General features: G+C 56.9%; 2 protein-coding genes across 2 annotated transcripts; one reads left to right on the top strand and one right to left on the bottom strand.

Moving 5' to 3' along the window:
• Positions 1-3,502: 3,502 nt before the first annotated feature.
• On the top strand, positions 3,503-6,516 carry NCLIV_036040 (conserved hypothetical protein; the record flags this gene model as incomplete). Its single annotated transcript, XM_003883806.1, has 6 exons — positions 3,503-3,586; positions 4,208-4,353; positions 4,932-4,951; positions 5,146-5,309; positions 5,856-6,016; positions 6,453-6,516. The coding sequence occupies 6 exons, from the start codon at positions 3,503-3,505 to the stop codon at positions 6,514-6,516; spliced, it is 639 nt and encodes a 212-aa protein (XP_003883855.1).
• Positions 6,517-10,133: 3,617 nt separating this feature from the next.
• Positions 10,134-13,612, bottom strand: NCLIV_036030 (conserved hypothetical protein; the record flags this gene model as incomplete). Its single annotated transcript, XM_003883805.1, has 2 exons — positions 10,134-12,029; positions 12,314-13,612. 2 exons carry the CDS (start codon positions 13,610-13,612, stop codon positions 10,134-10,136), a joined length of 3,195 nt encoding a protein of 1,064 aa, XP_003883854.1.
• Between the last annotated feature and the right edge of the window lie 1,340 nt (positions 13,613-14,952).

The raw sequence follows: 14,952 nt of genomic DNA, 5'->3' as shown, positions 1-14,952 counted from the left end.
AGAGAGAATGCCAATCAACTCACCGCCGCACACGGGAGGCAGGATGCCACCGGATATGCAAAACTACCTGGTGTGTTCTACACACCGGCAGGGAGGAGAAGCGCAAAGAGAAACAAGGCAGGGACGGAGAAAAGCAATCGAGTCGTCGCTAGATAAAACATGATTTTCCTGAAAGTAAGAGAACCTGCTCCCGTAGAAATTGCATCGAACCTCACACTTGGCCACAGGACATCGTACACGCGTAGGCGTCTTGTATTTTACCTCTTTTTGGAGGGTTGCATGCAGGGGGGCGTAACGGCGGTACGCTTTTTCTGGTGGGAGGGGGGGTTGGATATATGACTCCAAGGAGAGTTGCCAATTTGCGGATGAAACGTTTGTCACATTAATGCGGTTGCTACGAATCGTCGTTAATGGTAGTGAAACAAAGGTACCAGTCGCCTTCAAACGAACAGGCTCATCCCGCAATAAAGGTCTTGGACGATGTGTACGGCGGGGCAGAACGGCACACGCGTGCGTCACAAAAATCTTCTTTTTGGCAGTATTTACTTCACGCACTTTCTGGTTCACAGCTGCACAGGACTCTAACCGTGTAGTCGTGCGGTTGCTTGCACGGGAGACAAAGAAGGCGGCGAGTTCCAGCGCATACGACGGTTTCTTCATCCGTTTTAGACAGCCACGCAAAACACACAAGTGCTACGGCACGCCTTGCAACTGGTGAACTGGATCTGCCAGGATAAAGCTGGCGTCACTTGAGGAGTTCCGGTTTCTCGAATGAAAAGCCGCAAGTGGAGAACATGCGTGGGATGGGTTGGGAATAGAGACCACGTCCACGCTGACAGAGTAGCACGTGGCAGCGCAAGGTCTTTAAGGCGTCGAGCAGGCGCATCAGACGCAGGATCTCAGTGCTGAGACTCAACGTCTTGCCGTTGAGTTGTTGAAGGCTCGTGCTTGCCGCGCGTTTCAACAAAATCAAAGACTTGAGCCAGCGACGTCCTGAACGCACCGACAAAGGAGCGAAAATGGCTGAAACCAGTGCGGCTTCTCGCAGAGGTGGAACGGATCTAAACATGATTCCTGGTGTGTGCCGAGAGAATCAGCAACACATCGAAAAACGTAGGCGTTTTCACATATGAGGGCGCAGTGTGCCTTTCCCGGGTGTACGGGGGGGAGGCTCCTCTTGCTCGCCTAACAAAGTAAAGCACACGGTCAGATCTGGCCAACATGATGCGGCGGCGGCGGCGGCTCGTGGATGCTTCGAGCGAAAGAATAGAGGAATAACTTCCTTCATCACAGCCGTTTCATCGGCAGCCCAAGGTGTTTACACTCCCCCCCCCCCCTTTTCCCTGTTGAAACCTCCTTTCCAAAAGAGACCATTCTGCCGCAATCTGCGTGGCCTTCCGCTGAGCACATGCGCAACATCAGTGATTGTCGTTTGCGAGCGCTCTCTGAGCCGAACTTTGTATCTGAACGGCTATGTCCTGAACATGGGCGTGCTTAGCGGCTGCTTGTTGAGGTGTGCTGCCCGGTACGAACTGGACTGATTCTCTTTACGGAGGCGTTTTACTGGTGTCGATGACTGGCTGCTGTCGAGAGAGTTACTCAGCTTCTAGCATTCGTGGTTCGAAGACTTTTGTCCAAGTGAGAACGGCGAACGCTGCACGAAATGGTCTCGACGTTGGCGTAAACGCCTTCGCACTAATGGATTCGCGTTTCTACTCGGGCTCTATAGAAACGGCGACGCTTGCTAACTGAGCGAGAGACGAGCGTCTTTCTCGCTGGCTTCCCAGCAGCAATCATGAGAGACGCCTGTACAGTCTACTTACCTTGCTCTTTGTTTGGCAGAAACATCTCATCCTTCCAACAGGACAGGTTCTGCCTTTCTGGTGAGAGCTTGACATGGCTTTGCCGTCACCCCGTCGCGAAGGTTTTGTGTAGGCGTTGAGTCCAACCGTCCCTGGCGACAAAAGTTTGTAGACGTTTGCGGAGGAATCCTTTGCACTCGTGCCGAGGAATGGATCGCTCACCTGCTTCAGCAAGGCAATGCCACCAGCAACCTCCCGAAAACTAGGCTCGGTAAAGCATTCTCCAAAGTTCCCGATCAGCATATTTGCGGCAGACGTTATTTGTTCGTGTGGGAGCATAGGCCATGATCCTGCAAGACTATCGCGTGCGTCGTCTGGTGTCGCCTTTGCCCACTGTGATCCTTTCTGCGATTCCCTTGGGGCTGTGTGACGCAACCGGATGAGCTCGAAACTGAGGTCCAAGGCTCTCTATTATAAGGTATGCTTCCTAGCTTCTTGCCATGAGCGGGCGAGAAAAGACTTTCTATAACTCGTGTCTCGAAGCAAGATTCGCGTCTCTCAGAGTGACATGTTCACCCCCAAAAGCTGTGGTAAGCGTCGTCAGTCCCTCTCTGCAACGCACAGACCTGACGTTCGACGAACAAGCAACTGTGAGTTCGGCCCCTGTCTCTCGGCAACAAAAGGTATCGGCCGGTAGGCAATTAGACACATTCCAGCGCTATACTCATTGCGCCGAAAAGAAGACTCTCAAGTAGCATCGATGCTGCCTGCAGGTTTCGTGCCTTTTCTTTCTCTGTTTCGGCGTGATCCCCCGGTCGCCGCTGACAGAAGCGACAACGTACCCGGTTCAGTCAGAGGGAAAAAGGCTGCATGCGCGCAGCGTTCATGTCGTTTGCGCGGTTTCACCTTCGTTTCCCCTTTTCTACGAATTTGAGAACACCGTTTCTTTTCTTCACATCGTCTACTGTGTCTGGCTTCTGTTCTCGACCGTTTTTTCCCTTCGAAAACCGTTTGACTCGCCCCTCGCAGGTGTCTACGCAGTTCCCTGCCTGAGCGAGCACACGGCGCTCGCCATCCTTCCGTTTCTTTTTTCGCTTCTTTGCTTCTGCATGTTGCTTCTCTCCTTTGTGGTCTGCGTTGTTTCGCCTCCGTCTTCACCTCCCCTTCGGACCTGCCTCGTTCTTTCTCGCTGTCTTCTGACCCCAGGGTGCATGCAACATCTGCGTTCCTGCGTCTACCGGCCACTTTCCTCCGTTTCTCCTTCCTTGCTTCGACTGAAACACGCGTTTCCATTCCTCATCCGGTCCTCGCCGTGCCTTTTTTGTTTCCTTGTCTTTCGTCTTTGTCCGTCGATAGTCCTTCTCGTCTTGGCACGGGCGCCGCCACCCCATATTGCAACGCTGGCAACGCGTCTGGGATTTGAAGAACCCTGTTCTCTTGCTCGGCCTCTGGTCCCTCTCCTCCCCCTTTGGTTGTCCAACTCCCGTCTTTGTCTTTTCTGCTTTTGGTCTTCATCGAATTCTTCCTGGCTTTCGCCAAAGGGCGCGTCGATATCGACCTGGCCATCCCGGGGGATCTTTCTTCCCTTTCTTCCCTTCGAGTCTCGTGGTTCGCTCCTCTCTGTTTCGTCACGTCGTCGTTTGCGCGTCTCCTTTTCCGGCCGCCTTCTGGTCTGTGTCTCGTCTTTTTTCCTCATCAAAATGACAACTGCTCATAGACCGACTTGGCACCAAGCTCTCGGAGGCGAACACCAGGGAGGCAATCGCCTCGTCGCCACGCAGAAGGTAATTCCTGTTCTTTTTAGCATTCGCTTCCTGTCTGAGTATCCCGCCGGAAGGATTTGTCCCTTCGCTAGCTTTTTTCCCTTTCATGTGCATGCGTTTTTGTCGATGCCGCGAAGTCCCGCGATGAATCTGCCTCGTGGCGCCGCATTTCACAAAAACAGCGATCTCTGTCCACTCCCCCGACAGCGAGTTTCAGGTTACTGTTACAGTCTGGTTGACTTCCTTAGAAAAACAAGTGCAAACTACTCTCCGAATAACGCTATATCTAGGTACATCCGGCATCTTTATGTTGACATATGTGTTTAAGTAGTTGTACATACAAATAACAGCATGCATCTTTATACACATGCATATATATATATGTATGTATATATATATATATATATATATATATATATATATATTGTAGATGCAGGCAACTGTACATATATTCACCTACATAAAGATACATGGATATTCATATCTGCATATGAACATATATATATATATATATATATATATATATATATATAGGTGGCCAAACGCCGAGATGCTTACGACAGGATCGGCAGCACCCCTGCGACTCGTTTTGAGCCTGTGTCTCGTTTTTCTTTTCCTTTTCTCCGCCTCGACGTGCTGCAGGTGTCGGCAAAAGATCAACCGGGGAACTTGACTCTGAAGACGAGGAAACCTGCCCAGGGCCCGCAAACTTCGGACCGCGGCGAGTTTCGCGCGCAGCTGGAAGCGAAGGAGAAGAAGGCGCTCGCCGACCGGAAGAAAGCAGAAGCGTACGTTTTTAGCAGAGCAGGCTACACAGAAAGCTGAAAAAAAGGGGGAGGAGTTGGATTCAGGCAGGTGCCTGGCAGTTCGTTTCGTAGATAGAGAAGATACAGACCCAGGACACGCGAGAGACTGGGCTGTCGGGAAAACAAGGGTGGCCTATCGCCTGGCGTTGGAGGAAGTCCCACCATTTCTAGGCAGCGCAGTCTGTGGAGGAGCAAAAGGAAAAGACCGCCAACGAAGGCGACATACGCAGGAGACTGGCGAAGGAGTTACACATTCTGGACGGTGCCTTAGTCAGCGACAAGGAGGAGAAGAAAGATGCAGGAGGAGAGAGCGCGAAGGCGCGCGCGGATTAAAAAGCGAGATGCACGTCATAGAGACAGTGCGTTGCGTCGGTGTCTCGCGTGCGGCTTTCACTTAGCTTCCGCGGCTGGTTGCGAAGTCGGTGATTTGTTCGATTTTCTTTTCGCCCGTCACTGCCTTCGTCGTTTTCGCATTTCCGTCACAGAACACGTCCTCGCCTGCCTCGCTTTCATCCCCGTCTTCTCCTTTTTTCCGAATGCGCTGACTTCCTTATCCTCAGGTCCCTGACTGCTCTACCAGGTAAGACGCTTCCTTCCCGGCCGCCCGGTGAAACGATGTGGAATAACCCGTCGAGGACATTGCAGTCCAGCACGCTTACTTGCCGCAGCGTCCAGCGTAGGAGTGAAAGATGCAGAGAAGGCCGACTTGCGTCGAGAGCTTTAGAAGTTTTTTCGTGTGGGGTTCACACTCGCTTTTCTGCGTCTTCTTTGCAGCGGATTACGACAATCCATTTCCTGAGGATGCGGATGACGTTGACGCCCCAGCCCCGCCGTCCGAGGCCTCGTCCGACGAAGATGAGGATAGCGACGAGGAAGAGGCGTTGCTGAGGGAACTGGAAAAAATCAAAAAAGAGCGAATGGAGGAAGAACAGGCCAAGGTAAGCGTGGAGGTGTCTGCGGACATAATCGCGTGTATGCGTATATGCAGGTACAGTACACTTTTATGTGGGTACATTCATGTAGGTACACTGATTTGTGAATGTGAACACGACTCCCCTCGAGTATACGTGTAGACGTGTCGCGCGCAGTCGTGAGATGCATGGGTCAATTTGGTGTGAAAGCGTCATGAGACGCGGAAAGAATCCGAAACGGAGAAATGGAAGCGATCGGCGGCGTCCCCGCAGCTGTCTGTGGAGGGAGTGCGTCGATGCTCCACATGGCGGTTCACACGTGCTCGGCTAGAGCGGGTAAGACACGGCGTGTCGTGTTTCCAAAAGAACGCGATAAACGTGCGTGTCAACTGGCCGTTCGGTTTGCAACGCAGGTGGCGACTCTGTTTGCAGCCGAACAACCCTGTCTGCGCAGCCGCCTTCCGCAGGCAGTTTTGCATGGAGACGGAGGGGCCCGGTCTCCTGTGGGTGGTTTTCCGTTGGCCGTTTCATCTGTTCGTCTCTCGATCGCTGTGGCGTCTCTGCCGTTGTCAGCAAGCTGCCGAAGAGAAGAAGCGACAGGCGGAACAGCAAGAGCGCATGCTGCGAGCGAATCCTTTGCTGATGGCGGAGCGAGGCGGCGCCGTTAAGCGGCGGTGGGACGACGAGGTCGTGTTCCGCAACCAGGCGAAAAACGAACCGAAGGCAAAACGCCAGTAAGTCGAACGAGAAAGAGGTGAAGCTGTCGAGGGAGCGCGCGAAGCGACGAGCGGAGAGCAGGGGAAGACCCGAGCCGCACGACACGAGAGCGGAAACTCGAGAGCTTTGCAGCCTCGGCGGGGTGGGTGTCGGAAGAAGAGAGACGATACACGGCAGATACTACCAGAAAGACACGACCGTTACGTAATTCAGAACTCGGAGGTAACGAGGAGCGTCATCCTCACGGCGTTGAAAGATCGAGAAAGAGGAGGAGGCGTAGGAGCCGCTGGAAAGAGGAGGCGTTTCCACACGAGATCGACCTTCGCCAGAGGGGGGCGGACCTAGCGAATCAGACGCACCGACCCACAGGCGGAGAAATGGAAAGAACGCTTACTTGGATGCAGTTCGTTTCTCTCTCTCGTGCGCGTGCGTGCTGGAACACGTGTTTCGCAGATTCGTCAATGACCCTGTCCGAAGCGAATTCCACAAGAAGTTCTTGAGCAAATACATCTGGTAGACGACAAAGGTTCTCACAAGCGCAACGGAATCATTAGACCGATGCGGGGTGACTCCACGCAAAGCAACCGTTTCCTTCGGAGCCGGATATTCAGAGCCTTGGTCTCACCACCCTTATGTGCATTTGTTTTTTCAAAGGAGAGCAGAGGAACTTCAGTTTTCTCGTCTCGCATTGCGCGGCGCGTTCCTCAAACCGGCTGTGGATTTCTTGCGGATGTGTCTCCTTTTCGAGGCCGCAGTGTCTCTGCCTCGGTCTGGTATTGCACCGCGTCCTCTCGGTATTCGCCTGGCTCTCCACATCTCCATTTTACCACCTCTCTAGACTCTGCGAGTGTATCCACGTCCGTTCAATGAGAGGGTTTCTGCATGTTGTGTCGTCTCTCGGGTTGCTCTGATGTGCCATGTACGCCTTTTGGGTGTTTGGGAAGCGTTCACGGTTCTTCGTGGTTAAAAGGAGAGGTCTCTTTTCTAAAGGTCAACCGAAAAAGCTGTAGGTCTGGTGCCGTTTCGGAGAGTTTTTATCTCCAGAAGCCGTGGGGTGTCGAGCTGTGTTGCGCGACGCGCAACGTTTCTGAAGAGACACACTTCGGTCTCCAAGCGCGCCGCGCGGATGCGCCGCGAAAAGCGCATTTTGCGAGGGACGCAAAGGGGTGAAAGCAACACACGCACTGAAGCGCTACAAATATAGAACGTATCGATTTGCGTATCGTCATTAAATATCCTCTGTTACAGTTAAGGATCAGGAGATTGGATAGGTTGCCTCGCGGCCAGCCGCAGAGCCACTCTCGATTGCGAACTTAAACTTGCTGGACATGGCACGGTTGGTCACTTTCCCTCTTCGAGAGGATCCAAGCGCCGGGGTTTTGTGTGATTTCTCGGCTGTCATAACCCCTACACACTTTCCTCACTTTGGAACGCTCCCCGCCTATTCATCGCCTCTCTCAACGCCTGCCTTTCGCGGCACGGTGCCGTGCTCCGAGGTTCGAATGGTCCCTTGCACTTGGGAAGTTAAAAATTGCACAGTTGCGTGAGCTCCGAGCGGCGCTGTTTGTCTCATGTTCTTCCGCGGTGCGGCAACACGGTTATTACGGCGCCCGTTTGCCCTCAACACCCACCGACGTGGAACAAGATTCCGAACACGTACCCGCAACATTTTCCGCGGGGGTCGCAGCTATATATATATATATATATATATATATATATATATTTATATACATATGCAAATCTGATATCTTAGGGAGGAAAAGCGAGTCCCTTCCGTACAACCGCGGTGTCGATAGCAGACTCGTACACGTGCCGATACGTTTTGTTGACAGTCTAGAGTAGAAGATCAGTAGCTGGCCGCTGTTCCGCGCGATTTCCGACCTCGGCGATTGACGAACACGACCCGAGGACGCTCATCACGAGCTCAAAAAAAACGCATCGAGAGGTTGTTCAGAACTCGCTCCTTGCCATTGGTCAGTGACGGGGGAGAAACGATGGGGAAGAGAACGCGGCGCACACACCACTCCGCCTCTGACTCGACCGCCTGCGCCGTCTGTGCATGAAGTGAAGAACTGGAAATTCACCGGGGATCCCCCCAGAGCCAGCAAGATGGCGACAAGCACTCCCGCGTGGCGTCACATGCGGACTCCGAGGGCAACTTTCCCAGATCAGCCCACAGAAAGGCTGACGGTTCTTCAGCCGGAGGGGATTGTGCTGGGTCTTTTGCCTCAGTCAGGGTACCTGGTCTGCGTTTCGGTCTGTCGGGTTTGAGAGAGCGCTGGCGGGGCTCTGGGAAGTCACAGGGACAGCTTGTGTGGAGCTCAGGAACTCACCGTGTACAGTCGCAGGTTTGCTGTCGTTTGGCCCTGCCACGAGACTCGCATTTGCTTCCGTTTCCCAAGCTTCTCTGAGTGGCAACCATGGGGCGCAAAGTCATTCAGCAACGCAACTCCTTCCTTTGCGCCCCTATCCGAAGACCAGAAACTTTTCGGCCACCGAGCGTCATTCATTAAACTCCCGCGAGGGCGCATCGAAAGGAGAACGGCGGAAGGCGAAAAGTTCGCGTGTACCCAGGGATTGGGTTTACATCATCCCCCCACTGAGAAACACAGAAAAACGATCTCTCGACGCCGCGCGCGCGTGTGTGAAAAAGGTAGTTTGTATAAACGTAGGAATCGTGCTCATGCCGCGTGGTCTCGAAGGCCATGCCACGCGTCTCGGGCACGCCTAGGTACACAGGGAATGCTCTGAATGTGCTGCGTGAGGTTTGTCCGTTCCGGGGCCTCCGATGGAGTTCCACAGATCATCTGCTGAGGAAGTCGCTTCTATTTGCTTTTTATCTGTTCCACTGGCGCTTTTCCGCCACTAGAGCTGTGCCGCGGGTTTTTTCCGTCAGCACCAGTACACGTTCCGTGGAGGCGACTCTAGCGAGAGAACGCGCCGGACCGGGATAGGCTAGACGCGGATGCAACCGTCTAAAAAACCAGGAGGGCGGCGGGGGTCACCCGGGGTGTATGTCAAAATTCTTAATGTGCGACTAGCAAGCAGACAGTCCTACAAAAAGGGACTAAGAAACGAGCATTTTTGCAGACACGCGAAACCGATGACTTCGTCAAGGATGCGCAGAGAGAGACGCAGCACGGGGAACCTCCGTCTCCGCCTCGTCTTTTAAAAAATCTAACGTTCGAAAGACCACTCGCCCGAAACTGGGCGACACTCACGTCACGCGACAAACACGGCCAGCTGGTAAACTCGCCAAGAAAAACAGTCAAGCGTTCGTCTTCCGTTCCCTGTTCCATCACGGGTTTCAACAATAACGGGGTGGTTCGACTCTCACGCTCGAGACTTCGCGCACTGTCTCGTGCCAAGGCGAGACTCCCGTCCACTGAGGCGCGCGCCCTTCTCAACCTGCCGACCGGAGAAACGCGGAAACGCATTTGCCTCTCTTCGCGGCTCCACGACCTGCACGATACACCGAAACACTTTCCCCTCTCTTCATCCCAGTGAGGGCTGCGGACGGCGCGCCTCCATTGTCTGTGTGTCGAGACGCAAGTCGCCCGTTCGTTCTGTACATGCCCCGCCGTGTCAAGGCACAAAAACACGCCAGCAAAAACGACCTGGCAGGTGCTTGTTTTCCGGACTACCTATGTTACCCGACTTCTTTGCTTTCTGTGCAAACGTGTGGTTCCATAGAGTGGTTATATACATGCGGCGCACGGACCGCACAATCGCCTCCCGCGCCTTGTCAGGAGAGCCCCGTTCGACACAGCGCGACAACTCCCGCCTTCCGGCGGGGTTGCCTGCAGCGGAGAATCGCCGAAACTCGCCACTCTCGCCCTTTTCAGAGCTATGCGGCGTGCTGTGCGTTTTGTCTCCGCATTCTCTGCCTTCTTTGTGACCATGTGGCATTCGCACCTCGCGTCTCCTCTCCAGCTTCGCGCCGGGCGCCGTAGATGCTCTCCACTGTCAAACGTCTTGCGAGCGAAACGCAAGCATCCACAGGTATCTCCCCGCACCCACGCACGACGGTGGTCCGTCGCACTCCCCCCTCCACACGCTCCCCTCTTCAGGCCATTCGTGGGACGCGCTGTGCAGCTATTCGAGTTGCTTGCCAAACTCGACAACCCCTGCCTACTAGCGGGTCTGCGGGCGACTCGTCGCTGGGCCGGCGCTTCGCGAACGCCCACTTCGTCCGGGCTCTGTCTTCCACGCGTCTGACCGTTTCGCGAGTCGTCCTCGCGGCGAGTCCGCAACCTGCGACTCCTGCCGGCCTCGTCGGCCGCGCGCGCCGTTCAGGGTGTTTCCCGGCGCCTGCTTGGCCGTCTCTGTTTTCGTCGCCCGCCCGACGGCGCCGCGGCGTCTTGGCCTCGTCTGCAGTTCGTCAGGCGTCTCGGCGCCTGAGGCCGCTGGCGTCGACCGTTTCGTCGGCGGCTCTGCCATGAAGGATAGGCCGCCCTCGCGAATGCGCTTCAGCAAGTGGGCTGGGGCGTTTTCGGGCAGAAGAACGTACGCGGGGATCGTGCCGTCGGCCGTCACTGCCGGCGGCTGCAGGTGTCGGTTGTCTTGCAGCAGGAAGACGGAGTTCTGCGTCGTCCACACGTCTGACCGGTCCCCGACTTTCCGCTCGTAGTACTCCCACAGCTCGTGCCAATACGCGATAAACTGGTACGGGCTGTAGCGGGCGAAGCGCTCGCGAGCCTTCTCGAGGACCTCCTTGACGTTCTTGCTGTTCACTCCATGGACCTCGCCCATGTGGCGCACCGTCTCGGAGTCGAAGGCGTCGACTTCTGTGAAGCCGACGAGCTGGAGAATGTTTTCAGCCGCGAACGGGCCGATCCCGTGGATCCCCAGCAGCGTCCGTTGCGTCGCTTCCTTCCGCCTGAGGCGCTCCGCCTGCTCACCGGAAAGCGCCTCCTGTCTCTCCTGTCTCTCTGGGAGGTTCTTATTGGGTTTTCGCCGCCTGGCCCCCGTCGCGAGGCCTGCGCCGTTCAGCGCGGCCGCGCCCAGAGGAGACGACGCGCCGGCAAGCGAAGACGCGACGGCTGGTTCCGGCGCAGCCGAGGGCGAAGGGCGAGACGGAGACAGGCCGAGAAGGGGACACGCGTCGGAGACAGGACCTGGCGGTCCCTGGTCGAGGACTGCGAGGTCGAGACTCCCGTCGACGACGCGGTGCGCCAGCCGCAAAAGGCGGTCGGCTCGGTAGCCGACTCCTGCGAGGCGAGAGAGGTCCTCGGCGTTGAAGCGGAGGAAGTCGAGAGGCGAAGGAAAACTGCCGGGGATCGAACTGATGCGCCGACAAAAGAGATCGTTCATCACGCAACTTTGCCGCCACCGAACGTTGCAGAGGGTCACTGTTTTCACGATGTCTTCCCACAAGGTCGGACTCCGAAAGAGCAGGCCGAAGCCACGCGCAGCGGCTGCCTCGTGCTTCTTCCAGAAAGCCTGGACATGCTCCCAGTCCTCGACGCGCAAACGGCACATTCGTTTGACCTGGTGCACAATCTCCTCTTCCTCCGCACGCGAAAAAGGTGCACCTGCGCTGATGTCCAGACGCAACTTGCCGACAGCTTGCATGCTCAACGAGACCTCGCAGCACTTGGCCATCTCAGGGCCAAAGCGCAGAGGCCGAGAGAAGGAGCCGTCGAGACGCACCGCCCGCGAACCCGCGGTAGGCGCGGACCCCTGCACGCGGCGCGACGCGGCCAGCGGTGTCTCCCCGCGCCTCCGACCGCGTTGGGCTCCAGGGCGCGTGTCGTCGCCTGGGACGTCTGCGGAGTCTCCGGAGGTCGCCGGGTCGCTTGGCCCGTCGGCGAGCGCTGTGGAAGCTCCGAGGGACGGGTCGTGTTTCGCGAAAGATCGCGTGATTCGTCGCTCGGTGGAGAGAGCAGAAGGCTGAGAGACTCTTGGCTTGAGCGCGTCCGTAGGGTCGGGAGCTCCTGCGTCGCCAAGAGGAGACAGGAGCCCTGGAGACGCGGGAGACGGGGTGGAGAACGAACGGGAGTTGGCGACAGACGACGGCTCCAGCGTCCACTGAAGACACACACCAAGAAACGAGGTGCGAGAGGCATGTGAAAGGGCCCCATACGCAGCTCGACGACAAAAGAAAGGCGCGAGCTCCTGGAGACTCAGACTAAAATGAGGAGAGTGGCCTCAAAAGTGCCACGGGCAAGAACCAGAAAAACCAGGGGGGGGGGGGGGGCAAGAACGCTGCGTGTCATTATACCTCACGAAAGCAACCGAGATGACCAATCCTTCGTTTGCCTCCCCTGCGCGCGAATCTCAGGATGCTCGTTTCCGCCGCGTCTGTTCCTCACCCGATTCGGATGCATGCAGAAGAAGCCGTAGCTGCAGATGGTGTTTGCGAGAGAATACCAACGGGGCACGGAGAGAAGAAGAGTCACCTTGATGCCTTCGGCTCCGAGCTTCGTTTCCGTCCTTTCAACTTGGGCTGGCGCCGGCGCCCCGGGTTCCTCCTTGGCCACGCGCGCGCGGCCTTCGCTCCCCGCCCCCAGCCGTCTCCTTGGTGTCTCCTTGGTCTCTGCCGTTCTCCGGCCCGCGTCGCTGGCGTCGTCTCTAACGCGTCTTCGACCTAGACACGATGGCTCGCCCCGCTTCGCGGTCGCCTCATCCCCCAGCGTTTCCCAGCCTCCGCCGTCCAGTTCCCCTCGGTCCTCAAGCGTCTCTTCTCTCTCCAGGCGCCCGGCCTGCATGCGTCCCCAGCGTCGCCAGGCGCCGCCCGAGCTCCGGGCGCCCGCGAGGCTCGCCGCAGCGCTAGAAGTCAGCCTCGCCTCGCGCGCGTCCCGGTCCCCTCGCCGCCCTTCACTCGCCTGTCTCGCGGGGGACAGCGCGGGCCGTTCGCGAAGCGGCGCCCCGGGGAGCGAGCGCCACTGGTGCAGGTGCAGGAAGAGGCCTGCGTGGAGCCCTACGACCGCGGTCGCAGGCGATGGAGACCGGAGAGGCGTGCCGCCGCCCGAGGAGGCGTCGTCAAGCCTTGCAGACGAAGCGGCGCCGGACTGCGTCTCTGCGAGAACTAGGCGCCGGCGCTTGATTTTCGGAGCAGCGGGCGAGGCGAGCAGCGGCGAGAGGCACGAACTTCCCTCCTTGTGGCCGCGAGGTGTCTCCGTTCCGGAGACATGTGGGGTCGCCTCGAGCGCCGCGGCGACCTCCGCAGCTCGACTGTCGGGCGCGCCGGTCTCGGCGGCGGGCGCGGAGAGAGGCGACCGCGGCGGGGTCAAGAGAGCGAGGCGCTGGGCCTCGAGGCGCTCCGGTCTGCACAGCGGGACAGGGCGTAGTGGGGACGGAGTTGCGGCATCGAGAAAGCGCGGCTTGGAGGAGCACGAGGCGCGTCGGAGCGGAGAAGACGCGCGCTTCAAAACTGAATGCGCCGTGGCGCTGTTCCGCGGTGTACATTCGGCCGGGAAGACTGCCGCAAAGGTCGAGAGCAGCTGGCGTCGCTGGTGCGAAGAAGAAGGAGACAGCACGGCGAGCGGCGGAGAGACACTGTCTCCGCACTCGCACGGCGCATGCACCTCGCCTGGAGCCGAGCGGAGACGCGCCGGCCGCGGCGTCGCCAGGAGCGTGGAAAGAGACACCTGAGCCAGTCCAGGGCCCATTCTGCGAAGGTGTGAAGAGGCGAGGGCGAGCCTGGCAGAGCGCGCGAGGTGGGCGCAGCCCACTCTGCAGAGAAAACTCGTTAAACGGATTCCAAGGAGAGGGGAAATGCCAAGTTTCACAGAAACGATTCCAAGCAGAGGGGAAATGCCACGTTTCACAGAAACAGATCGCCAAAAGAGTTGATGTCAAACAGCCAGATCCAAATAGACATGCAGACATATATATATATATATATTTATAGAGAAAGAGTAAGGAGTAGGGGTCTACGAGGTTGTCGATTGAGGCTACTTTGCTTGATAGAACAGCCACCGGCGTCTCTAGCGATCACGGCACAGAGCGCAGAGCGTCGAGAAGAAGGCCTCATGGCGGCGAGCGCGCCTCTCGGCGGTTTCGACACTGTGCGGCGTCGATATGAGCCTGGCGATGCGTGTGCGAATGTGCGTCTCGACAAGGCCACGAAGAGAAAAAACTGAAGCAGCGGAAAAGGAGAAAAGAAGGACGGAAGACGGCGATGCACAGAAGGCTCAAATCGGGCGGGACTGCGGACGCCGAAACCAAAAAACGTTCTGCAGAGAAAAAAGTTCGCACGCCCTCGAAATGTTCCGAAAAACGCCGAGAGGCTGCCACGGCCGTCTGTTGCTTTCGCCTCGGCGCGAGAACAGTTGAGACAAGGCGATATAACCTCGATTTTTGAAAAGAGGCGAGCGCGAAACGTATGCATAGAGCTACAACGCTACAGAGCTTTCTCGATCCCTTTCAGAGGAAAGGGAGAGGAAATATACGCGGAGCGCTACTGAGGTCGAGGGGACACTGCCGGAGGGGAGAGAAAATGTTCTTGCAGAATCATTCCCCTAGAAGAGCACACAAAAACGCGCACCTAGTCCCTCGTGAGGCTCGCCTCAAACATGAACCTCGGAGAGAGAGGGAGAGAGAGAAAGAGAGGGAAGGAGAGAAAGAGAGAGAGAAAGAGAGGGAACGAGAGAAAGAGAGAGAGAAAGAGAGGGAAGGAGAGAAAGAGAGAGAAGCAGAGAGACACAGAAGCGGAGGTCGAAGAGCTTGGAGAACGCGGCGGAAGCCGCGGCGCGGATTCCAGGGGAGGGAGCGCGCGTTCAAGGTTTCTGCAGAAGAGGTTCCAGGGGATTTTGCCCATGTTCGTTCACTCCCCCGGTTTTGCGACTTCGCTTCCGAGAGAGAAGAAAAAGGGCAAAGCGCCGCCGATTCCGAAAATGCGCTTCCCTTTGCTTGTCTTTTTTTGAGTGGCGACTCCGTCGCGGGGGAGCGGAGGCGCCTGCTCGAGAGGAAGAAATGCCGGCGTGTTCAGGCGGCGCTTCTCTCCACT

This window comes from Neospora caninum, chromosome VIII (assembly GCF_000208865.1).
Source record: "Neospora caninum Liverpool complete genome, chromosome VIII".
NCBI lineage: Eukaryota > Apicomplexa > Conoidasida > Eucoccidiorida > Sarcocystidae > Neospora > Neospora caninum.
The sequence above is the reverse complement of the archived record's forward strand: the minus strand, read 5'-3'. Positions and strand labels throughout refer to the sequence as shown.